Source organism: Solanum lycopersicum, chromosome 6, assembly GCF_036512215.1.
Source record: "Solanum lycopersicum chromosome 6, SLM_r2.1".
NCBI lineage: Eukaryota > Viridiplantae > Streptophyta > Magnoliopsida > Solanales > Solanaceae > Solanum > Solanum lycopersicum.
Genome location: NC_090805.1, coordinates 42,143,816 through 42,171,408, shown reverse-complemented (window position 1 = coordinate 42,171,408; position 27,593 = coordinate 42,143,816). Strand labels below are relative to the sequence as shown.

General features: G+C 33.2%; 2 protein-coding genes and 1 long non-coding RNA gene across 17 annotated transcripts; all 3 read right to left on the bottom strand.

Annotated features, from left to right (window-relative positions):
* Positions 1-1,138: 1,138 nt before the first annotated feature.
* LOC101256496 (uncharacterized) lies at positions 1,139-3,561 on the bottom strand. Its single transcript, XR_002028041.3, has 2 exons — positions 2,396-3,561; positions 1,139-1,438 (listed from the first exon to the last, which is right to left on the bottom strand). It is a non-coding gene; the product is annotated as an uncharacterized lncRNA (long non-coding RNA).
* A 2,832-nt stretch (positions 3,562-6,393) lies between these two features.
* On the bottom strand, positions 6,394-16,323 carry LOC101245068 (transcription initiation factor TFIID subunit 12b-like). 15 transcript variants are annotated; one of them, XM_019214391.3, is made up of 10 exons: positions 15,851-16,179; positions 14,448-14,559; positions 14,192-14,349; positions 13,015-13,232; positions 9,097-9,386; positions 8,750-8,824; positions 8,221-8,299; positions 7,188-7,252; positions 6,806-6,841; positions 6,394-6,725 (listed from the first exon to the last, which is right to left on the bottom strand). In XM_019214391.3, exons 3-10 carry the CDS (start codon positions 14,215-14,217, stop codon positions 6,564-6,566), a joined length of 951 nt encoding a protein of 316 aa, XP_019069936.1. In that variant the 5' UTR covers positions 14,218-14,349; positions 14,448-14,559; positions 15,851-16,179; the 3' UTR covers positions 6,394-6,563. The 15 variants fall into 15 exon arrangements, with proteins under 15 accessions (XP_019069936.1, XP_019069937.1, XP_069154893.1 ...); XM_019214392.3 differs by having other exon boundaries at positions 9,097-9,383; XM_069298792.1 differs by having other exon boundaries at positions 9,097-9,704; positions 15,851-16,161.
* Positions 16,324-16,667: 344 nt separating this feature from the next.
* On the bottom strand, positions 16,668-23,747 carry LOC101267614 (protein Brevis radix-like 2). Its single transcript, XM_004241833.5, has 5 exons — positions 22,925-23,747; positions 22,448-22,830; positions 18,211-18,346; positions 17,671-18,065; positions 16,668-16,996 (listed from the first exon to the last, which is right to left on the bottom strand). Exons 1-5 carry the CDS (start codon positions 23,042-23,044, stop codon positions 16,918-16,920), a joined length of 1,113 nt encoding a protein of 370 aa, XP_004241881.1. The 5' UTR covers positions 23,045-23,747; the 3' UTR covers positions 16,668-16,917.
* Between the last annotated feature and the right edge of the window lie 3,846 nt (positions 23,748-27,593).

Below are 27,593 nucleotides of genomic sequence, written 5' to 3'. Positions count from 1 at the left end.
ATTACCGTTCAAAAAAAGACTTATTCATGCCATTACAGTTTTACAAAACCACTTTTTACACGTGATCAATTGTAAATCGGCCACGTCATCAATTTTTTAAATACAAAAATTAAAATTCTAAATAAAAGTTGAATTAATTTTTTTTTTAAAAATTATTAAAAAAATTAATGACTTGGCTAAATTATAATTAACCACGTGTCAAAAATAATTTTGTAAAACTATCGTTAAAAAGTAATAACATGAATGAGTCTTTTCTCAATAGTAATGACATAAATGAGCCAAACTATTAACTAATGGTACAAATAAATTTTTTCTAAAAGTTTAATGGCATATTTGAGTCCTTTCCTTGATAAAAATAGGACGGAGTATTGAAATGGGACTCTTGTCGATATGTATAATTCAGTCAAACTTATTACCTACTTAATATGGTCAAAATATATACACTGATTATTATATATATATATATATGTAATGGACCTAAATGCAGAAATGTAAGTCATAGAACCAATCTCAACTTGTTTGAGACATAATTGTCATATATAATACTAACATGTATACTGTATAATATAAAACTCGTTTACAGTTCCAGAAAGACCAATAAGATGCACCCATGAACCTACGCGCAAAAAAGAAAGAAAACGAGAACAACATACCTAATGTAATTCCATAAGTGGAGTCGAAAGAAGGTAAAATGTACGCAAGTGTCACCCTCACCTTTGTGGGGTAGATACGTCATCTTGTATAGACCTTCGACTTAAAAAAAGAGGGAAAATGACAATCCTTCATATTATCATGTCAAAAAAGAAACATGCTCACACCAAAGAGGAACATATTTTCAGACTAAAGATAACATTTTTTCAGTGGTCCTAGCCTTGCAACTTTTTTTTTTATGACTCTGGTGTTCGGACCAGCTTTTGCGCACTTCTACTAATTCCACAACAACAGATATCAAGTACCAGGTAACTGTGTCCACAAAGGCAAGAACAAATGGGAAGAATCACCTAGTATTTTTTTGTCTCCGCTGAGTTTTGAACCTGAAATCTCAGGTTACTCAACTTCGCAACTCATGTTTTTGCACGTTCAACATAAGAAATATGTTTTTACTATGTAGATAGATATTATAACGCAATAAAGCAACATTATTCAAGAATCAAGGTAGATATTATTTTGCCAGCGTATTAGAAAGTTTTCATATCAGATGCAACAGTTAGACTATACCAACAGTTAAAAGAGTTTTACAGTGTTAAACCTCTACATTAGAAATCATATTTCAGTTGCGACGATGACAGGTCATGCCTTCATCAACAGTATGCTCGTTTCCCTACATTTTTTACTCACCGGACAGAGAAGACGTAACACTATGTTCTCCAGAACAAATCCAGTACAGTTCCTTAAAATTGACAAACGAAGCAAGATATCATTCTTACAACTTTGAGACCTGCAATACCAAAAAACACAGGAGTCATGAAGAGTTGGCATTATTCCTACAGAAACACAACAAGGAAGCACAAGCAGTAACTAAGGTATTTTTGCTGTTAGACAGAACTTCAAAACACTTTTTAGCAGCCGCGAACAAATAGCAAGTAAATTCTAGGACAAACCAAGCAAATCCCATCATCAAGAATTAGTTCTGCATTCAATTGAAGTCGGAGTATCTATTTACTCCCCATTCTTTGGAATGTTCGGTGGATTAGTCAAGGTACGTGCAACCAGGTGCAAACACCAAAGGTTCACCTCATCTACATTAACCGTTACTTGAATTAGTTAGTTTCTTCTAAACTAGTAAAAATGGTAGGATCAGTTAAATGCAAAAGAGAGTAAAAATTCACATAGCACCATGAGTTTTCACTATAATCCTTTTCTCTTTCTTAATTGAATTGTTATGCTTGATTGAGACCTACAAATGATCTTATCGAGAACTTCAAATTGATTCTTACACATACGAGCAACTAGAAACAAAGCATCCGAAGTCTGCACATTCATCTGTATTTCTCAACATGCTCTGCAAAAGTACATTCTTTATAGTTCATTATCATCGAAAAAGGATAAAGCTTTCCAGCAGTACAGTATATTTCAGCTAAAGAGCAGACCAAACCTAATAACAAACATATTCGGAATATTCCAGCAAAAAGGGACTCATCATACATAACTTTTGACAAAAGCTGTTAGCAGCTTCAGACTACCGGAATGTTTAATTTTATCGATCCATCCGTTGAATAAATGCTCACTTAAAGCAGCAGCACAATTACAGAGAAAGTAGATTTCGAAATAATGGAACACATAAAAATCACAATGAGTTCTAAATCATTCACACTAGTAATACATGATGCATTGATACTCATTCATAATAAACGAGAAAAACGTAAGATAAATATGCATATTGATCAAGAATTACCAAATTTACAGTAGCCACCAATGCAAATGCAGAAATCTACATGTCAGATGAACCCAATGCTTCTAATTCATCAATGCCGTGTTCATTGCCTTTCGCGGTCTCGTAAAATTCTGAATTAATTAGACTAACTGATATACATCCATATTCAAATGTTCATTCAAAATCTACTACCAGCCTTTAACAATTGTCTTCTCTTTATTAGCAAGAACGCCACCACACACACCTGCAACATCCCAGCAACACCCACAAACACTAACCCCAGTTTCTTCCCCAAATTTGGCTTCTTTTTCTTTGCTGGTTGATGCGATTTCCCGTAAGAGTTATGGTGTTTTTTATCATGATTAGAGTGTTTACTCTCCGAGGTGGTCGCAGAATTCACAGATTTAGTTGGTGGTGGAGAATGGTATTTTTGCTGGGATGGAGGAGGAGGAGGCCCTGGTGATGGTGGTGGAGGCGGTGGAGGAGGAGATTGGTTAGACGGCGGCGGCGGCGGAGAAGGAGGACTCACATTTTGCTGAGATTGCACGGCAAGAGCAAGGAAGCAAAAGCAAACACCCAAAAAGGTTAAGATTAACAATGAAGGATCCATACATGAGCAAATCAATCGTTAAACCTCAATACAAAGCTAATTTGGTGTCAACTATATGAATCTTCAAAACCCATTTACCTTCATTTGAACCCCTTTCATCCAAATCAACTCACCAAATCCTCCTGACATCTGGGTTTTTCCTTCAATTAAGCAAAATCTTCACCAAATTTACAATCAGGCATAAATAGCTAGGGTTCATCAATCTGCAAAATAAATGGCACCCACCAATTGTCTCTCTAATCTCGAGAAATCAACCAAATGCGTCCCCAAAAAACGATCCCAAAATGTTGATTTCTTCCAGAAATTTGTAAGAATCAAAGAGGAACTGTTGAAGATGATGATGCCCCCAAGAACTAGGGCATCATAGATTGGTGTCGAGGTGATTACGCAGGGAAACGGGTCGGATATGGGATAGAATCGGGTCGTAAATTGGGTTAACCTTAACCCCTGTTTCTGAGAAATGGAGGAAACAGAAATGGGGGGACGATGAAGTTAAGAGAGAGAAGTGGCTGTTAGAGAGAGAAATGAAACCGTTCAATGGTGGGTCAAATTTGGTAAATTAATTCCATGACCTAATAAACCTTAAAAAAAGGGAAAATCGTATATAATAGCAAATTAATAACCTAAATTAAATGGACTAGCTAGGGTTTGATTTAATTGTGCTCCATTTGTCAGTGTCTCTCTCTCAAAAATCTCGCTCGCCACTCTCCATTCTCGCTCGCCTCTCTCGCTTTATGCACAGAAGTGCATAATTCTATTTCTGTTTTGTATAAAGTGAGAGAAAATTGTATATACACATGCAAAAATGTATATCTTCGTGTTATACACTTAAGTATACAATTTACAAACATTTTACTTCAAATATTGCAGAGAAAAAGGCCAACGAATTATACAATTGCAGTGAAATACACTTTTCTCTAGCTTTATACAACAGAAGTGTATATATTGTGTTTCTGTTTTTATATAAAGCGAGAAAAACATATATCTTCTTGCTATACACTTATAATTATGCAATATACGTACATTTTAATTCGATTCAACTGTATGCAAAACAAATTATACAATTGCAGCGAAATAGGCCAGCGAAGTATACAATTTAGGCCAGCGAATTATATAATTGTATATATATAGCAAATTATACAGTTTTATGTTTGTTATGAAGCGCAATTATGCAAAGTTTGCTATAGCATACAAATATGAATTTTTTGCTTGCTATATGTGAAAGTTACCCAATAAAAAATGCAACATAATTTCACATTTTGTACACATTATCGAAAGTCTCGAGTTTAAGCTAATAAGAGTAATTTAGTTAAAAGCATCGCTTTTATAATTGACAACGAAATAATAAAGTAAGAAATTGTGCTAAAGCTAGAAAAAGTACAAATTTTTTGTATTGAATGAGATTATCACTTGTATTTATATTAGATTTTAATATGATTAACAAACATGAAGTAAAAAACCATCGTAGAGAAAAGAAGAAGTAAGAGTCATTTACATGTTTGTGTTTTTGGATTTGATTTTTGGTACTCACTTAAGTTTCATAATCCATAATGTAAGAAAATTAACTTTTTTTCGATCTAGTTTGATTTGATATGAATTTTTTTAAAAAAAATATTTAAAATTTTGTGATCTAAAAATAGTTAGTAATATTTGTGTAACTATTAATCATTCTATTAAAGATAAAATAAACATTTTAGAATTGAACTATTACTAAACATAAAAATACTTCATTTTTAGATCCATAGTAAAAAAAATCTAAGTTATTTGAGTTAAAAGAGAATACTTATTAGTTAGAGATAACTTAACCAAATAAGGGAGTAAAATCTATAGAATTGTTGTCTTATGCATTAGGCTAACAAGTCGCATTTTATCCTATAAACTTAGGATATTCAAGTTGTATTTTTACTTTTTATTTGATTTTTCGCTCTCTTATTCTATATTTGATATTTGTATAATAATTAATTTAAATATGTATTGTGTGAGATATATTAGATGACTATATATTTTTTAGCCGACGCTCAAAATTAATTTAAAGCAAAGAGATTATATTCATTCCATCATAATTTTTAATGATATTTCAAGGCAACTCAAAATTTGGAAAGTTTATTGTGAATGATAACATGTTAAATTCTTGTAACATTGAATCTTCATGTAATATAATTTAGTTTGTCTGTTGAAAGAAGAAGAAAATATATTTTTCTCATTTGTTTTTTTTTATGGGATTATATTTTTATATGAAGAAAAAATGTCTTTTACGAGGAAGCCCGACCATCTCACTGACAGGCTAATATTAAGACTTTTGGGGAAAAAATCATATACTAATGGTATTATATTATATAGTCTATAAATCCAAAGAAATGTAAAGCCATGAAGTGAACATGGCTTGCAAATGGGATTCCAAACTCCAATATTAAATTCCCATCCAATATATATATATACACACACATCTTATTATTAAATTTGACGAATACTCCTAAAAGTTAAAAACGATTAAAAAACAGATTTAATTAACTTTTAAGTTAATTCTAATAGATTTTTAGTTAACCTGATAAATGATTGGCTCAACACAGACGCGAAGAGTTGGGCCGGAGAAGACTGGGCTTGATAGATCGGCCCAGTCATAAGCATAAGGTGGAAGGTAAGCCCTAAATAAGGCTGCTTAAAATGTTCTTGTAATGCAAAAATATGGGGTTTTCAAGATGAAATGAAAAATGATTTTTTGAGAATGAAGTTATGGTTGGATATGCATTTTATGTTGAAGTTTTGCGAGTCTAGGACTTCAAAAGCTTGAAAAACTACTCGTAAACTAATTTTTGAAACTTGAAAAAATATTCATTTTCAGAAACAGTGTATTTAAAATATTTTTGAAAAAAAGGGAAGTGAAAAATTTATGACCAAACGGGAGATTAGACGCATGATTTGAGGAGGTGGCAAAAGGCATGACAAAAATGGTATAATGTAAAACAATCACGCAAATAACACAACAAAAAACCCATTATGATCCCAAAACAGGATCTAGGAAGGGTAGAATATACACATACTTTTAAGTAAAATTTTTAGAAAAATATCTTTAAAATAAAATTACAAATAAACATTATAAATTTCAAAACTTAAATACTTTATAAACTATTAAACTTTAAAAAAAAAAAAAAAAAAACATTCATATTTTCGTAATTCAAAAAAAAATTATTGTTTAAAATAGCTAAATGTATCGTCCGGTCCAATCCAATTCTATCCCGGTATATAGTGGGACAAGACGGAACCGAGTTTTCGTCCCGATAATTTCGGTTCGATTCATCCCGATACCGGTCAACATCCCGATCAAACCATCTCGGTTCAGTCCCGTGCCCAGTCTTAGATTCCGGAGCAGCTAACAGAACAATACAGGAAGTAAAGAGGACATAGTAAATAATAAAGAAAACTTAACATAACATACCAACAAAAGGTCATGAATATTCATAACAGACTTATGTTCACGTTCTTCAGTCGACAAGCAAACTAAAGTTGAAAAAGGTTTTATTACAGTAAAGCAAGGGGTATACCAATCTCCACGGAACATCACATCTTGTTATAGTTGAACTATATTTCACCATTAGATGGTGAAGCCAATTCCTCTGAACTTGGTGGTCCGATTATGTCAGTCGAACCAACCTGGTCACCCAGCCCTGGACTTACGATCTCCTTCGCGCTGCTGCTTGTACTTGCTTCAGCTTGTGGTGAAGCCTCCATCATATCAGGTATCTGAGTCAAGCACAAAGACTATGAATCATACACCTAAAATAAATGCAGGTAGTATTAACACAAAACAACTCTCAACTCACCATTTCCAAACGCTCTTTGCAGAGATCACCTGATGACTGCACAAAGTTTAGAAACATATTGTCAATAAAACAGCCTGAATTTCCACTCAGCTTAAAGTTACAACAATCATTGACCAGAAAGAGATCAAGAGGTACTTATAACGCGATGAGTGCACTGTAATCAGAAACTTAAATTTATAATAAACAAGACTTGGGCAAAAAGCTAAGTTATTGAGCCTTTCTTTTCCTTTTTCAAGAAATATGTTATCGAGTACTTCCAGTATTCAGAGGCCATGGATCATAATTAACTATTGGTTACAACTTACAGAACTCCTCAATTATTTGTAGATATAAGATAGACCAGTATACCACCCATGAAAGTTAGAGAGGAAGAAGAGCTTACATGTTCAGGGCAGTGTTTCTTATCCTCACTTGAAAAACCTGGGACAGTCAAATTCCAATCTTTCTCTGTAAAGAACATCATAGTTAACTTAGACTAATACCATATTTTTTGTTCTTTCTAAATCAAATTCTGTTATAAAACATCTTAAGCAGTGATAGACCGAATGTAAACATTCCCAGGAACAACTGCATTGATGAGATCATGAAGCAGCCTTTCCGCCAAAAATAGCAAATCAACTGCATTAGGCAAAGCAGAAAGCTGTTGCCTAACAAAATTTTACCAGGTATTGATGTGTTGGAATAAGATAGAGTTGCATTGTGCATGTTCTAAACAAATGAGGAAGTCAAAATCTATTCACGAAAAGGTAAACCATTATATATACTGTATACAATGACAGTGTGACTCAATCACTCTCTCAGATGCAACTAGGACTATTCAGATACTCAACAATTTAACTAAGTCAGGACTCAGGTCACACCTCACTTCAAAGCCACTCCTGACAACTAAAGAGAAAGCTTAGCAATTCAAACTGTTCTCATCATATACTCACCAGCAACTCTTGAAGCATACATTATAAGGTGGTGGAATACAAATTTTACTAGTTGGCTGAACGCATAAGTAGCTAAAAAGCTCAAAGAGCTAAAGACATTAAACTGTGGAGACTGATGGTTGTTGGTACACTGTACTGACATGAAAACGAAGTTTGGTCCCAGTCTGAGTCAATAGGAGTATGTGTCAAATTTTGTAACTCTAATTACATTCCAGATAGAAAACCTGTGTATAGGCTAAATGCAGAGGATCTCACCATATAGTCATGTAAAAAACACACTCACTAACGGAAAGCAATAAAAATGAACTTATTATGAAAATATATGCAACAACTAGGACCTTTTATTTCTATAATTCTATCATCTTTGATGAAGTATGAAATGACTCCTTTTATATTCTAAAATAATGATAAATAGCTTGTTTTTTCTGTAAAAACAAAACAAAGTAAAACAACTCTGCATATTTTGCAGTTGCTGGCACAAACCTAAATGTAACAGTATATCTTTGGACTCCAGAGTCGAAGATTTCCGATGCTTCGCCAAATTGCAAGAAAATGTAGTAACCTACAAAGAGGAATGGAACATGAAACTTAGCAAAGAAAATGACAAACAATCAATGTTTCTCAAGAAAGTATTTCAAAAGGAAACTCTTCTTAAAAAAGGTTCCTTGTCATGCCTTTGATATTTTTTTTGGCATTACAACTCAAAAATGGGAAAATAGGGGGGTCTTTTATTATTATTTTTAAAATTTTTAGTTTACATTTGAGTGAAGGGTAAGTGTGAAAGGAAGAGTCCAGAATCAGCATACGATGACCCTTCAAGAAAAAATCCTCTTTACTGGCTATGTCAATGTATTCAACCACAGTTATCAAAGCTAACAATCTTAGAACTTGAACCGTGAATGAATGAGAAAGGCAGCATGCAAAACATGAAACCCGCAGTCTCCCAACCTCCTGACGCAATCCTAACAAAAAAGATAACGATAACAAAGAAAAAATCATTTCTATGCCTCACCGAATCAATAAAGTCATCAGCGATCTCTAAAAGAAACTGTTCAACTTCAGGATCAACTCTTCCCTGAGGATCCACCTGGAACATTATCATAATATGTGGAAAGATGTTAAAAAGTTGCAGTGTTAATAACCACAAAACTTATGTATAGAAATTAACTGTTTTTACAAGTATGCTATTTTTTTCCCTTGAACGAGGGTCTGCCGAAAACAGCCTTTTCACATACTTTGTGGACCAATTTTTTTTAATTGATTGTGAAAATAAATAAAAATTAATTGATTCCAACGTTGGCTTGAGTAACCACCAAGGAAAACAGAAAGCTTTGGAGATTAAGAAGGTTAAGGGAAAACCTGTGAAACTAAATCCTGAATCTTTCTCTTCCCAAGAAACTGATTGCTTGCTTCAGCCCCCTGGCTTGAACTACTCCCAGGAGTCGTTGTCCCAGATCCAGTGGCATCTGGTTCTGATCCAGTCAAACTCAGTAAATTATGACCACCAGGGGAATTCATTGCTGGAGAAGATTGCTGCTGATGCAAAACCTGCTGAGGTTGTTGTTGTTGCTGTTGGAGCTGCTGATTCTGATGCATCTGCGGATACCCCAATTGCTGTTGTGCCGGCTGTGCAGTTTGCGATAACTCTTCTGGGTTCAAAAGCATTGATTTTTGACACAAGTGTTGAAGTGAAGCTAATTATTTCGGTATAAGCATTCGATGCTGCCTCTGCTGTTGAAGAGGGTAAGAGGGGAAATTCGGAGAAGAAATGGTAGGCATTTGCTTCAACCACTTAAGTTGTGAAGAAGTATTCAGAATTTTAATGTTATTTCCCATTTTGGTTCAAAGGCTAACCTAGGTTTCACACACACTAAAGTGAGCAGAAAAAAACAAATTACGAAAAACGGAGTAGAGAACGCGACATTGACTACCGCTTAGACATTTAATTTAACAAGTTTATACGCAACCTGCCCAAGAGGAGAAAGCAAAATTGAACAAGTGAAGATAATCACATAAAGATAGCTTTAAATGCTCTCAGTTTCAACACATATACAAAAGCATGCAGACATAACTTTAATCACAATCACACAAACATATTTGTTCGGAGCTATATTTTAATGTATAACTTACATGACACTAAGGGTTGAGATTTAACAAGAAAACTCAAAGGTATACATATGGACCTAAATGCAACAATTGCGATGTCCTTCAGTTGATCTATTTTTTATTAAAAGGGGATTTACAGTTGGGATGGTTACCAATATATACTATTTGACTATCTAATTTACCATACATGACCAGAATATACACTAGAGGCATGTACAATATTTAGTATTAAGCATACACTACATATACATTGTATACATATTTTGTAAACTAGATGGCCCATAGGTATTGGGCAGTACTTTTCCCTTTATAGTTCTCAGGCATATTTATTTTCCAAGGATAATCAGCACATGCAAAGTAAGTCTTAGGGTTCAATATTTTGCACTTCATGGAGGTCTAAATCTGAATATTTCAAACCTTAGGCATTAAATGCATTTGTTTACGTTAAGATTTAAACATTTATTTGTTCTGAATTGGTCTAAATCATTAAAACATTGAATAAAGTGTAATATTATTAAGTACCACTTTGTCGACAACCGCCCACCTCTACCATCACCATAACCACGGTCAACCACACGAACCGTCACCAAGCACCAACCACCTTTGTCATCAACTACCACTGTCAACCACTATTGTTAGTCGATACCACACCTAACACCTCCATCATTAATTATATCTAATGACGCTACCACTACCGGTCACTACCACCACTCTGGACAATTCCTACTAACAACCACCTCCACAATTACAACTAAAACCTCCGCCAACTACCACCAACACTAACACCATCATCAACCACCTCACATTCTTCCGCCACCACTAACTACTATCATCAACCTACTAACAATCATCATCACCACCACCATCGCAACAACCACTACAACACCAGCCACCTTCACCAACATAACTATCACCACCACCATTACTAGCCACTAGTACCAACCATCACCATCACCACCGCCACTGCAATCCAGTTACACCATTACTAGCGAATATAAATGATTCATTTTTTATCAAATAATGATTTTATTGTATATATTTTTCTAATATTTAAATAACTTTTTTATTTGAATTGTATATTAATTATGTTTAAAAATAAATAAATTATGCATATACAGATGTTAAAAAACAAACAACCTTAATCACTCTAATGTGCATTCAAATTCAAATGTCTTCATCTTAATGCAAAAAATAGGGCCTAAGATATTAGGACACGTAATTGCACTTTATTCTTCAGATTCCCCTTGTCTGTACCAGTTCTGAGATGATTGTTTGATATCTGGGAAAGGCCTACGAAGGAACACGTAATTACACTTGAATTTTAAACGTATTTAATATTTAATTGTGTAAGAGGTATACTTTTCCATCATCTTTATTGATCCCAAAATAATCAAACATGAAATGATAAAAGATAAGCCAAATTTATGAAGCATTTTTGTGCAGCAAGTTTTTTAACTTTAAACACCAAAAAGAATTCTCTAGCTTCTTCTTCTTATTGATGGTGATGATTCTACTCATCTACAAGATAATCGAACATCCAAATGAATAACTGCCTCAAGTTCTTTAACTTCAAGCACCAAACAGAGTTCTCTAACTTCCTTTTTATGGTTCAGGTCTGCCTGGCACACCTCAATAATTCACTGGGAAACTAGCTAGTCCTGACAGTCTAGGTTCCAAGTAAACCTGACCACCTAGGATAGGGCAAGAGGGCGCAAACTCATGTTTTTATTTTGTAGAAAAGAAATCAAGACTTCTACTCATCTCATCCAGCAGAAACCACTTCATAAAGCTTCTTGTCCCTACCAGAAAGCTTCACATCCATTAGGAGGCTCTCGCGCCATATCTCTTGGAATAGCTAACGTCTATCAAATCTTAATCAATGATTTTTAAGTAGTAGGACCTAGTTTCAAATTGTTATGATTGAATCAACAAGAAAGATAATAAAATTACAGTGAGAATAGTTTTTTAAGAACCGCTTTATGAAGCTTCTTGCCCCTACCGAAAAACTTCACATCCGTTAAAAGGCACTCGCATCATCTCTTGGAATAGCTAACTTCTATCAAATCTTAGTCAACGATCTTTAAGGAGAGTAGAACCTAGTTTCAAGTAGTTAATCATTGAATCTACAGGAAAGACAATAAAATTACAGTGAGAATACTTTTTTAAGAACCACTATAAGAAGCTTCGTGCCCCTACCAGAAAGCTTTACATCCACATTAGGAGGCACTTGTGCCATATATCTTGGAATAGCTAACTTCAATTAAATCTTAACCTATTATCTTTAAGAAAGAGCCACACCTAGTTTCAAATTGTTAATCATTGAATCAAGAAGAAAGAAAATACAATTACAGTAAGAATGGTTTTTTCCTTTAGTAGATCTACTTAAGTAGCAAAGTAAATGGGTGCAATAGAAAAATGCTTGACCTCCTGCAACAGAAGATCTAATAAGAGATTTTATGGCAATTAGCCTGTAGCACTAAATAACAGGTAGCAGCATTAGGGTACCTATTTGTGTCTGGTGGGCTATTTGGAGAGAGAAATCTCAGGTGCATTAGAATATTACTAACACTATTCCGAAGGTTAAAGAAAATTGCATTAACATGTTTTTATGTGTAAAGAAGATAGTATAGAAGAAGTAGAACAAATTGGTAGATTTCCTAGGATCTATGTCATTATGGAAATAGCTTGTAACTTTTTGGAGGTAGCCAGCATACCTTTAATGCAGAAGAATACAACTTTACCTTTATAAAAAAAAAGGTAGCATTAAGCATCCCGAGTTGAAAGGAGGAGGCCAATGATTGAAGTAATTCCAAGCTGATTTTAAGACACAATACCTGCTATATCTAGTTCAGTTCGTGCAGGACTCTTCTCAACGAAAAATACCTCATGTGATAGGAAATTTCCAAAGAAACAAAACATCAATGAATTTTCTTCTGTTTGATGGCTTTAACCACAGATTAAATTCATGACCTGATTAAGTTGTAAAACAAAGCTATGACAATGTCTTTGGATGGTGCTACCTCAACTCAAATATGAAAACAAATACACTAAATAGCCTAAGGAAGTCATATCTATGCCGGCCACAGTGTGGTGAAAAGATCAGCAGAAAAAATGACAACTCAGATTTTATAGTCAACTACATATAAAGCTGGAGATATCAAAATTTGTCACCTGACTGATGATGAGGGAAGTTTGCTGAGACAACGTCTTCCGTAGTTGACCTTTGTTCATCCTTTGTTGGGCATATGCAAGGACCCGATGTGCCCTGAGTTGAGAGCTCAAATTGAGAGATCCCAATATTCCCAGTTTCCCATTGCCTGCATCCCTGAAAAGACTGTCCACGGAAATGACACAGAGAAGACTGCATCAATCCTGCCATCATGGCGTGCCTAAAACAAAAAATTGTTACATAATCAATTACTGTCTCAATTGCAATTTATATGACAAAATTCCTATTTGGAGACATTGCAAAATGATCCGTTCTATTTCAATATAGCTTAATCCACTGGACTTTTGAGATTTCAAATTTTGATGTGATTCCTGCTTTGATAACATTCCTTTTTAGCCAAGGGTCTCTATCGAAAACAGCGTCCAAGGTAGGGGAAATGTATCTTAGTTTACCTCTCATTTCTGGAAGTCATTTCAGAAAGGTCTTGATACTCAGGTTACTCTTAGCACAACATTTCATCCACAGTTGTACATTCTACCTCCCCAGACCCTACTTGTGTGATATTACAATGGGTATGTTGTTGTAAATTCTGATGTGATTTTTTCTCTGTTAAACTAACTTTTCAACAATCACGTTAGAGCTTTAATCTATTGCCACTAATATAATCTAAAGTCAAATTAACATGTTGAACTACTCCATTCCTAATATTGTCATATGAACACGAATATGGAATGTATTTTTTCTTTAAAACATAAATAAAAAAAAAGCATTTTCTATCCAAACAGTGCCTTAGAAGTGAATATGAGAAGAAGAACAACAACAACAAACACTACAAAATACCAAGTGAAATCCCACAAGTGACGTCTAGGGAGGGTAGAGTGTATGTAGGCTTTACCATTACCTCGTGGAGGTAGAGAGGTTGTTTCCGGTTGACTCATGGCTCAAGTGCAGCAATTTCAGGTATAAAGAAGAAAACAGTGACCAAAAAAATAACAACTAATTAGAAAAGCAGTGCAAAGCCAACAAAGAAAAGAACATGAACAACAACAAAATAGTGCAGTAGGCGAACCACAATAAGCAAATGAATATACATATCAAAAACTACAACTATAAGAATACCAATAAGCTTGAAACATCGAAATTCGAAAGCACAACAGTTCACTAGCTATAATCTTCTACCCTTTTAGGCGGTCCGCAGTCTCCATTCCCTCTCCCTCTTATCTAAGGTCAGAAGCTGCATCATGTTGTGTCTAATCACTTTTCCTTAATACTTTTTCAGCCTACTCTAGCTCCACCTCTCCCTCGTGACTACTACATCCAACCCCTCCACATCTCCGCTGACAAATATAAGAAGAGACTTTAGAAATTCAAATTTTAATTTGTTACTGTACATAGGAATCATACGAGTGCTGAAGTGAAAGTAAGTATTCATTACCGAATCCAAAAGTTGGAATTGCAAATTAAACTAGGCAGTGCCTGCAACAAGACTATCCAGACAACAGAGGCAGCTTGACAGTTTGTCCAATTATGCTGATCAAGTTGAATTCCTGATTCAAATCAAAGAGTTATAATTCCAAACTTTTCTCAATCAATTGCCGACAGAGAAAATCTTTTCAAAGAGTCTATATAGTTGTATTTTGTTGAAAAAGCTTTGATAAGAACTTTAAAAGCTCTCCAAAAGAAAGAAATTAAGAGATCCCATTATTCCCAGTTTCCCATTGGCTACATTCCTGACACTGTCCATGGAAATTCCCTCGATGACACAAAGAAGACTGCATCAATCCTTCCATCATGGTGTGCCTAGGACAAAAATTTGTCACATAATCGGTTACTGTCAGTTGCGATTCATATGACGAAAGTCCTATTTGAGGACATTGCGAAATGTTTCTGTTCTATTTCAATACAGCTAAATCCAGTGAACTTTTGAGATTTCAAATTTTGATGTGATTCCTGCTTTGATAACATTCCTTTTGAGCCGAGGGTCTCTATCAGAAACAGGCTCCCTACCCGAGAAAGGTAGGGGTAATATATGCATACATCCTACCCTCCGCAGACCCTACTTGTGGGATATTACACTGGGTATGTTGTTGTAAATTCTGATGTGATGTTTTCTATTAAACTAACTTCTCAACAATCACGTTAGAGCGTTCTTCTGTACCCACTAATATAATCTAAAGTCAAATAAACATGTTGAACTACTCCATATTCCTAACCAAATATTGTCATATGAAAACAAAAATGGAATGTATTTTTTCTTTAAAACAAAAACATACCAAGTGAAATCTCACAATGTCTGGGGAGGATAGAGTGTGCAGGCCTTACCACTACCTCGTGGAGGTAGAAAGGTTATTTCCGATTGACTCTCGGTTCACTTGCAGCAATTTCAAGTATAAAGAAGAAGAAAACAGTGACAAAAAACATAACAACTAATAAGAAAAACAATGCAAAGCCTACAAGAAAAGAACATGAACAACAACAAAATAGTGCAGTAGCCAAAACACAACAAACAAATGAATACACAAATCAGAAACTACAATTACAAGAATACCCATAAGCTTGAACCCTCGAAAGCACAACACTTCACTAGCTAATTGTCTTCTACCTAATAAGCGGTCTCCATTCCCTCTCCCTCTTATCTAAGGTCAAAACCTGCAATATCTCTTGTCTAATCACTTACTCTAATACTTTTTCGGCCTACCTCTATCTTGTGACTACTACATCCAACATCTCCGCTAATTAAAATATGCGAAGAGTTTTTAGAAATTCAAATTTTAATTTGTTACTCTACACCTTCTGAGGAATCATACAAGTGCTGAAGTGAAAGTAAGAAGACATTACCGAAATCCAGAAGCTGAAACTGCAAGTTGAACTGGGCAGTGCCTGCAACAAGCTTGACCGGAGAAAATTCTGATTCAAATCAACAGGTTGCTGATTTCTCAATCAATTGCCGACAGGATATGGTTAAAAAAAATAAAATTGGAAGAGTATTTGTTGCTGTGTTTCATTGAAAACGCTTGGATAAGAAAATTCAGCATTTTTCAAAAAAAATAGCTAAATATCCATATGCTCAATATAACTGTGTTCTGGGTGTGTTGTGGGAGATGGAAAATGGATTTTCATTGGAAGTATTTTCTTGAAGAATGTTTTTCAAAAAAAAAAAGTTAAGTGAATACTTTTTATTTACTTTTTCCTATTTGTAACCAAAAAAAAATTTTAAAAAATATTTATATATAATATTATGGAATATTATGCTATTTGCGGTCAAGATGAAGTGTTTCGGAAGGTTGAGAGGATAATGAAATGTCATTGATAAAACTTATTCGTTTCATTTTTAAGAAATTTATATTTCTATTTTTAGGGGCAAAAAATTTGAAATTTGATTTTGCACGGGATAATCAATTAAATTTAAATTGTAAACAACCAACCTTATTTTGTAAGTGGCGCTCCCAACTAATTTTCTCGATAATCAAAGCTCAAATTTGATACCTCAGAGTATTTGTGCTTTCTATTCACGCAAGTGTTTTAATGAAATTATTTTATGCAAACCAACAGATTAAGGTTGTGAACTAAAAAATGGACTGATTTTGTCATCGACCACTAATCTAAGAAGTTAGATACAAAGCATATTCGAAAATCATGGCAGAATAGCTACATATACATTAACATGAGCTACATTTCATATGAATTTGTGGGTATGTTGTGTATATATTGCTTCATTAACAGTCACTACACATCAGTCAGTACAACCACAAAAAGACTTCTAAGCCTTTCCACCCAGAAAAAAAAAAAAAACTAAACACTAGTTTAAGAGAAAAGAAAACAATGAGTAGCCCAGATGGATGCCAAGTACAGTAGCATTAAGATACTAATTATGGATGAATATGAACTCCAAATTATGTCTTAAATCACAAATACTGTTCTTGGATCCTGGCTCTGTTCTCTTCCCACCACAACCTGGCATGCATTTCTCCAAATCTTTCACGACTGCAAAAAGAAAAAATCATTCCGCATCAGAAAAGAGCTTGCTTGATCTTTCAATCGCGAGACACAACTATATACAAAATTATGTTTCTGAGCAGTGATCAGCCTTAGGAATGACTCAACAGTTTAACGCATATAAAGAACAAGAAAACATCCCCATTTAAATATATAGATGGATGTCAAGCTTAGATATACTAGTACTAGTATGAAAGCAAATCCCTCAGTATTTCAACCATCGACCATTTTTTAGTAGACGGATAAATTGCCCTTATGAATCAGGGAACAAAGATGCACAAATTTCACTCTTGTATTAGATAAAATGACTCAGTTGATGGGATGTAACTAAAAATTCACAACCCTCTATCCTCACTGACATTCACTAGAGAAGAACTGATGCACATAGAGTAGAGCGCGGTGCTGAAGAAAATGGACTGTTGGATCAATTCAGTGACCACATTATATTCAGATCTATTTAAAAGGAATCTTTTACTTATTCATTGTGCTCGTGTCCATTTTAATCAGTTTGAGAATATGAAGACGAGGTATGTTGAAGAAATCAAGGTAAAAGTTTTCAAAGCCAGCAAACGGCAAGTTGGTACTATAAAGACAGACTTAGTTCTTCTGATATAGTCCAGTTATAAAATAGGAGCTGATAAACGCATAAAAGAATTACTAACCTGAACCTAACTCTTCTAAGCTCTCGAGTACCACCAGGCAACGCTCGAATCGTGATATAGACTCCAGGCTCATCTTCTTCAACCCATTCAGTCTCAACGTCACTGGCATTGCTAACAGACAGCTCTCCTGAGCGATCAGCCTCCCTTGAAGAGCTAGACCGTGCAGAAGCATCCATTGACGGTGCCTCACTTTTTGTCGCACTGATGTTGGAGAGCTTAGGGGTCGAAGTGAGACCACCTGCATCATAATAATGATGACCCTGTGATGGATCTCTTTCAACAGAGCCTGATGACAAGTGTTCCACTCCTGTTGAACGATGAAAGTGGCTAGGAAGACGCTCTTTCGTTAGTGGAGGTGTTACTGGACTACTCTCAGCATAATCAAGCTTCAAGTTCTGAAACAAAATGGTACATATAATGAACAAGAAACATACATGAATACATATACTTGCAATACAAAAGAGCAAGAAGGCAAGAGTGCTGCTCCAAACAATTTAATAGGATTGGTTGCAACATTTGCCACTAAACCACAAGGCTCACCTCATCTTCAGACCTCGGAGGGATTGGCAACGGTACTGTTCGTCGATTGAACCTGTGGACATTGTATAATTCCATGACCTTGTCATAATTCTCAGCCCACCAACGTTGAGCTTGCCACTTGTTAAATAGCTCACGGCTGAAAAAAAATATCAGTAACATTTTAGAACTCTTCACCAGTTTACCAATTATGGCCTGTGGGGAAGGTGGAAGATGCATTCAATCATAAAGATCAGTCACCCATGCATACAAAAATATGCTCATGAGAAAGCTGCAACTATTGCAGTTCAGATAAAAAAAGGCAAAGCATTACATCACTGCCATCCTCCTTCAGTTAATAACAGTCGTCAGTAGTAGTGATATAAGGGAGTTGACAGCTCAACAAAGACAGCCAATGAGGTCTGCAACTTCAATCAAGTTTCATTTTGAACCAAAGAATATCATGCTGAGCTTATCTTCCAATTCAAGATTCCAAAACTCAGGACTTGACGGGCAATTAGTGATTACAGCATTTCAGAGTAGTATTGACTCTAACATTGAAGCAATGGCAGAGTTAGGAAAATAGTGCTGGGACAGGAGGAGCAAGATCACAATGCTTTTAATACATCACAATCAATTTTGTTAAGACACAATTTTCAGCTGCAGCTCATGCAATAAACAGAATCTAATTAGTCAACTTTGTATAATTTCAGGCAGAAATAGAAGCATGCTATGAAGGGAAGGTGAAAGCCCACACTGACATACTCAAGAATTGAACTGCAAACTAGAAAGGAAAAAAAGACGCTTTACTTTTCGCGTTATAGTTTAAGGTAGTAACAAAATTGGTCGCCAAAATGAAAATTAAAAACAAAAATGTTTCTGCTAATGTTATGACGTGATAAAGATATGAATCCATATATTTCCAAACAGAAATGAATCAATTACTTATATGTTACTCTGTTTATTTCAATTTGTTTGGCCTACTTTGACTTGGCACAGAGTTTCAGAAAATAAAAAAGATTTTTGAAACTTGTGGTCTTAAATTAAAGATATGTCAAAACTCAAAAGTACTAAAATGTTCTTATGGGAAGATGATGAAACTAAAGAGTTACTAAAAAGGGAAAGAGTTCTTTTGAAATTGACTAAAAAGGAGAAGTAGGTAAAACAAATTGACACGGAAGAAGTATCTATTTTCCTCAAGAAATTCAAAAGTTCACTTACTAATGGACTAAATGACCAACAATAAGAAAACTCATGCTCATAATTAATTAGGCACAGGTCTTAGCTGAAATTCTCTAAGGGCTGTGATAACTTAGCATACTTAAGAGGATTAAAAAAAAAGGTCACATGTTATCACAAGAACCACTAGTTCAATTTTACTTCACAGTAGCATTAAACAGTGAACACATATGCATAATAAAAATGAGTCAGCAGAAAAAATGTCCATGGGTGTTTTCTACCTACGTCGGATAGAAGATTACATTAAAGACCGTCAGTTAGTATTAGATTTGAAAGCAAGTAATTGCTCAGCAGCCATGTAGACATGTTCTACAGACAACCAGTCCGTTCTACCCTCCATTATTACCCGGTTATTTGCACAAGTCTTCAATAGTTTGATATGTAAGAGGGGATACACAACTGCCTGTCGATAAAACAAAAGACCCTCCTAAACTAGATGTAGATGATATTGGCAAGAGTGGAGCTATCCATCTATGTTACGCTTAAATAGGCCAATCATTAACATCATATACCAAAATCGTCACTCTCTCTAACACTTCCCAGTTAACATGAAAGCCGAACCTCAAAGCTCGAGGACAAGTAAACATGAATGATTAGGCTTGATTTACCTATAACTGAAGCAAGTTATATCTATAAAGACCGGAAAGAGATGTTAATTTCTAGTGAATATTATATTTGTCACAACTAGTGCTTTTTGGAGTTATTTTCGTAATTAGAGGGGCTGACAAGGGTGAATCGGTAAATTCACATTTTTTTGCACTCAAAATGCCCTCTAAATTTCAAACCGCTACCTGACTATCCAAAACATTAGCCAATAACAACCCTGTCAAATACCAAATGATTTTCTTCCATTATTTATCCACTCTATTTCTTCCAATCTTTGTCTTCCATTGTTGTTTCTTTTACATCATCAAAATTCGGCTATTTTCGCTCTCTTTCGTTCATAAATTTAATGGACAATGTTTATGCTGTTCTTAAGAAGAAAAGACAAGTATATACTCAACTTGGCCAGAATGACCATTGGAGTTAGTAGAAGCATGTACCGAAAATATGACAAGTATGATAATGCAGATTGGAACCTTCGAATAGATAGAGTGAAATTATCCATGAAAATATTTAGTAATTAGCAGTTTTTTGGCTGAAGTTTTTGAAAATTTATTCGATGGATTTTTAAAATGTAAATTGAATGTTCTTTATTTTGTTATGTTTAGTTTAAAATTTTGTTGTATCAGATTGCATCATGTATTGAGCCTGATTTTTTTTTGGAGTAGGCCCATTCTCACTTCTTGACAAAAAAAGTAGTTGAATTATAATATGGGCCTTAATTTTGCCCTAAATTTATCCTATAAAAAAATTTACTTTGATATATATTAAAAAAATATGACTACAAAACAATTTGATCTAAAAATTTCTTAATGTATGTTTTGCTAATTGCTCGATATCTGTGAGATCTAGAGTTTTCATAAAGTTGAAACAACACCAAAAACAAAAACATACACACATACATTGATAGAGTAGCACATCCATGGCTACCACCCTCTTCCTTGTTCGCATTCTTAACCTCTTCAATGTACGTATGGAAACAATGCCTCAACTCCCAGAGTTCTTCCACAAAATAATTAAGGTCCTTACTTCGTCTTTCAACAGTTCGATCTCCCAATCCATATGGTACCATCTTCTTCGCACATCACATGGAGTTCCAATTGTGGAAGAAGAGATTGTCATGTTACTACACTAAAGATCTTTTTGCTTGGTAAGATAACGGACGAGTGATATTAGAAGGAAAGAGGGTTGAGTGTATTTAAAGCCTAAGAAGTCCAAAGGTTTATTGGAAGATTCAATGTATTGATTCGTCACGTTGACATTGGTTCTACAAAGAAGACACAAAAAGTCCACATTGAGTATTCTTTTTGTTGATGGGTAGAAGTAAGAAATGCAAAAGATTTATTTTCTTTATATGTCAAAAAATTACTAATTACACTCATCACCCAGAGTCTATATTGTTTATCTTTCATTTTTCCTTGTTAATTTTTTTCATGTTATAATATAGTAAACCCTAAACCAACGTAACAAAATAAAGAACATTCAATTTACATTCCAAAAGATCATCTAAATAATTTATTTGACAAATTAATCTTCCAATAATTTTCCAAACAAAAATATTGTAAACACAAGACATATTTTTGCTCATTAAGTTCTAATTTCTTTACATCCACTACTGAATTACAACATTATTCATCGAATAATTTTATTTTATTTATTCAAAGATTCCAATCTTTAAAGCTTAAACAACATCTCCATACCAATCATATTTTTAATACAATTTTCACCATTTCCAATGATCATTTCTACATATTCTTACCAAGTTAAGTATATATCAAGCCAAATCATTTGAGATTCAGCTTTCATGTTAATAGGGTCAGAGGGAGTGATATATGATGTTATTAATTGACGTATCTAAACGTAACATAATTGGATAGTTTCAGTCTTGTCAATATGATATATATCTTGTTTAGAAAGATTTATTGTTCTACTGCCAGGTAATTAGGTGTCCCATCTTACATAACAAATTATTAAAGACTTGTACATATAACCGGTTAAACCGGAGTGACTATCCGCTCCACCTGGTTGTTCACCAATTACTTGCTCTCAAATCTAATACTAACATATAATCTTAATGAAATCTTCCATTTGACGTGTGCAAAAATACTCATGCTTGAATATTGTATTATACTTCTTTTGTACTATGGATAGATTCAATTTGTTAAGGCAGCAAGCCACTATTTTAAGCCTGGATAAAAGACCCACTTTTGGTCCACTCCATAATTTCTGGCACAGTGCAGATATATCCAACTACAAGTCTACTGTACAATTATAAATCATATTCCAGAAAACGACCCATCAAAAGGTCATTCGGCGCCACACAGAAAAAAAAAGCAGGAAAAATTGAAACAGTAATACTAATTACTCGCAAACAAACAACAACTTTCAAAGAACAGATCAAAGCAGAGAAAAAGAATACCTGAATCGAATTCGTTTCAGATCGTTTCCACCTTCAGGTAGAGAAACAAACGTGATTAGAACACCAGGCTCCACCTGAGCAACCCATTCATTGGACTCCTCATCATCTTCTTCCATACCGACAACCGATTCACTCCGGCCACTTACTGATACCGGCGTACTTTCACCACTGGACAGAACTTTCAATCTCTCTTTCATTTCCTTACCCCACACCCTTGGTGTTGAATTTGAACTCCCAGTCCTTTTATACGAGTAATGAAATCTTTCAGACACAGACCCAGTTTCAGAATCAGCATAGTTAGGGTTCTGGTTATTGTTTGAACCCCCTGAACATGGCTTACAGTTCTTATACGCTCCTGAAGCTTTAACTGCCATATCCTTGATCTGAAAAAAACAAAACATCAAAACCACAGCTAAATATACATGCTTTTGCACTTAACAACAGCTTTTTCAAGTTCATTGAGAAAAAAAAAACCACCTGAGCAGTAAGGGCTTTAATGGCTTGCTTTTTGCTGGGTGTTGCAGCCGTTTCATCTTCCTCTGGTTCACGTAGAGATCCAGTATTAAGCTGCTTCGAACATGCTATACAAGTTAACATCCTCAAATTTTCAACCTAGCAAAATACCCACTAAGAAGAAATACCCTATTAATGACAAACTAAGCACTCATCACTTACTGACCATCAGAGTAGAAACAGAGGACTAATGTTACACACTACTTAACCCCAAAACTGGAAAAACTAAACAGAAGGGGGTCAGTCTTTTTGAGCAATAAAGACAGATTTACATCTGAAAACCAAACAACGAAACACAAATACTAGTCTTCAGATCAACCTGGAACAAAAAACAAAAGCTGAATTCGAGTACGGCGAAGAAGAAGAAAGATAGAGAGAGAGAGAAATATGAAATTGGGTTTTGTGAAAAAAAAAAAGAGTAGAATACTACTCCGTAACCGAGGCGTTAAAGGCGGAAAATAGATATTAAGATGAGATCACGAGAGAGAGGTGGTGGATCTCAGTATAGTAGTTTCATTACTCAAATGAAATGGAGTGAGCGTAGCAGTATTAATACTCGTTTTCCATTGTGCCCAGTTATTACTCATCACTCTCTTTTTGTCTGTGGAACTTGAGCAGTTACAGGTAGAAAGTGAGAGAGAGAAGATGAGAGAAAGGGCTGTTGAGATTTGTGGGGTTTTCGATGCTATAGAGGGGGCCAAGGATCAAAGCGAGGGCTGTGGCAACTTGTGTTTCTCTCTCTCTTTCTTCACCTTACAACTTTATTATTTTTAACGAGAGGAGAGGAGAGATGTTTGCGAGGTGGTTTGATAGAATATATAAAAATAATTTTTATGAGTTTTATTTTCACTATGTTTTATATGTGTTGTGTGTCACTATGTATAAGTATTATGTGTACCCATATATGTAATATCAAGGGAGAATTAATTTTGGAGTCATTTCGAAAGATATAGATACTTTTTAATATTTTTGATTTCATGAAAATAATATATAAAATGATATTTTTTTAGTTTATTCTTTGAGTTACTCCTTCTATCTCTATTCATTTGTTCATATTTTCTCTTTTAGATGTCCCTATTTACTTGCACATATTGACAAATCAAAAAAGAATTAAAAAAAATTCTATTAAACCCTTATTTAAACTTCTTGAAAATTCTAGGTTTTAATTCATCCTTTTTGAAATCATATTTAATAGGGGTAAAATTATAACTTCACTATGTCAATTATTATTATCTTAATATGTATGTCTTTTCTAAAGTGGACAACTAAATAGGAATAGAGGGAGTATTAGTTTTGAAAAAAAACATAGATAGATTAGATAATTAATTTATGTTTATTAGTTAATTTAATTAATCAAAATAATCTAATTCATAATCATTTCGAGTATTAAAAACTTGAGCTTACGATAACACTAAATAAGGATATAATAATAAACTTATCTAGTTTTCTTATGAAACGTGAAATCTAAAATGGTGATAACTAAATTAGAATAGAAAGAGAGTTACATTTTGAAAAAATAATTTAAAGAATAAGTAAATAATATTAAGAATATATCATGAAATTATTTTTTCCTCACATATTAAAAATAACAAATAAAACAAAAATAAAATAATGTATAAATAAATAATTAAAAAAAGTATTTCCTCCGTTTCAAAAGAATGACCTAGTTTGATTTGGAATAGAGTTTAATTTGTTTTTTATTCAAAATTAATAAAAAAGACTTATGAATTTTATTTTTGAAAATTAAAAATGTAAAATTAATTTAATTTTATAATGTTAAATGTGTTATGTAAAAAATTAAAATTAAAAATTTAGAAAAATATTTTTAAAAAAATAAATTAAAAAGAAAAATAAGTTCAAAAGAAGATAAATTGAATATGGTGTATTATTTAATTACAATGAGATGTTTCTTATTGTTTAATTCAGTGTATTATGATTGTTTGTTCCTTAATCGCACTTATTCATGTATACCATTAATAAGTCTTGTATCGCTACTACCATTATTTGTTAGTGTGTTTATTATATATAGGATATAAATTCTACTTCCTCTATTTTTAATTATCGTATATTTTTAAATTTACTTATTTATTAAAAAATAGTAATTTTATCATTTTATTTTTATTAGATATGAAGTAGATAAATTAAGAATTTAATTTTTTTTCAAAAAGTTCAACATTTTTCAAAATAAAAAAAAAATTAGGATCAACTAAAAAAAAATGGACAAGTAATTACTAACAGAGAATATTAAATAGAGGATTGATGAGTCGTAGGGTGTATAAGAATAATATTGAATAACGTGTATTAGTAATGCTTACATTATTGATACTAGTATTAGTTCGCTTTCACTTGCTATGTGTGAATTATTTCTTATGCATTGTTTAGTTTTGTGTATTAAAAATAAGATATATTTCATAATTTCAAAAAAAAAATACTAATATTTATAAAAAAACACACTCTCCACAAATACAATAGAAAAAAAGGGAATGTGAAAAGGATTTTGAGAAACAATTATGTTTTTTTAATCATCCACGGATCTATTATATCAATAATTTTCTAAACATATAAAATTCTAACTTCGTTTTGAAGGGACGGGAGAATAGACGTTTGTGGCGATTTGGCGAGGAAAGACTCAGAATAGTTCCTCAACTATGGGTTAAGGCTCAAAGTGATTCTTGAGTTTTCACATGAAGCATTAATAGTCCTATATGTTTGCACTATTGGTGCACTTTTGATTCTCCCGTAAAATTTTTGACCTATTTTTTTAGCATTAATTTTGTCCAAATTTTTTATATAATGAATGTTCAATCATTTTTCTATATATAAAATAGAAATAATAACTCTATCTGAGAGAAGATAATAAAAAAAACACATTGTTCTGTTCACTAGAAATATTACTGCAGCTAAACTAAAAACATCTTTAACATATGACTTTGCAGGAAAAGAAAAAATTGTACTATTGCACGTGAAATTATCACGATAAACCTCTCGAATTTACCTGCAATACAGTTTCTACTACACAAAACAAAGTGTTTTTCTTCTCATATTCGTTCATGTGTGGTTGTTATTTCTACTAAATATATAAAACGACGATTGAACATCCCATACATAGGTTGTGGATAAAATCAATGCTCAAAAATAGGTAAAATTTTTGGAGGAAGATAAAAAATGCATCAATATTACAAACATGAGGGACTAATAATGGTTCATGTAAAAACTCAAAAATCACTTCGAGCCTTAACCCAAAAGAAAAGGAACTATTTTGATCGTTTCCTCGGATTTGGCAATCCTAATGAAAATAGGCGTTTGTTACATGCGCCACTCTATGTTTGTCGCTCTCACTCCCCAAAAGGCAAAAAAGGGGTATTTGGCTATTTGCTATCTCTATTTAAACAGTAACCTTTGCTTGCGGATTTGTGTTTATGTTATCTCAATTATAAATATATACAAAAAAAAATTCCCTATTGGTTTTCCTTCATCCCTTTTTCGTTTTTCTATGATAGTGAACAAAATTTGTGAAAAATGTGTGGTCCCTTCTCAATCCTTTCTTCTTAAAAAAAATATATATATATTTTTCTTCGTTTGTGATTTTTTCTTTTTTGGATTTTGAGATTTTAATAAATTTATTTTGATTACAATTTTTTATATGTTTTAATTATTGTGATTTATAATACTTTTTAGATAGTTTATAAATATATAAATTTTATTTTTAAAAAATTAAATAATCTACCCAATTTTTTTTTATCAAATTTAAATTGTTCGATTTTTAAATAACGAAAAATTTACGCATAAATTAAGACAAAATGAATATTAGATGATAGTATCCCAATTCCACATTTGAAATGACTGTCACCACTACGGATCTGTGTGGCCATAGATTTTTCAAATAATATTTGGGAGAAAATTTGATTAATAATTATTTGTTTATATAATATATCATTGTTTGGCAAATATCTCAAATTTTCAAATATTAATTTTTTCTAATATTTGGATCGAATCTTATTAGTTAGGATCTTAGAAATTAAAACTTTACTTTATCTTGTTCAAAAACATCTTATATATAGTTGTTTTGTTATAAATTTTTTTATGTGAATACAATAGTAATAATAAAACATTCAGTGAATATGAAATTTAAATAATTCTCAAACAGAATTTTATAATAAAGTTTAGATGAAAATATCATTTCTAATCAAAGTTAACTTACTTTTGTATTTGCCACCATAACTAAACCGACCCATTAAGCAAGACAATACCTTTACTTTTGTATCAAAATTAAAATTTGAATTTGAATGAAATAAATAAAAGTGAGTCTTGGCTTTAATTTTAAGGTACATGAAGCTTTTTATCCATCTGCTAAAAAAAGAAGCTTCACCACATGGCTTATTTTTATGTGATGATTAACACAAAAGTTGGTAGTGATGGAATCTCTATTTAAATGTCAATCACTTTACATACAAAATAATCATAATAATTACTTAATTAATACTACTACTTATAGAATTTTAAATCTTATTTCATTTTTTTTATAGGTTACGTGGTAGGACATATAAAAATACTATATTTCGATTAATTATTTATCCAATCACACTACTAAAAACAATGTAAAAATTAAGGGTTAAAAAATTTGACGAACAGT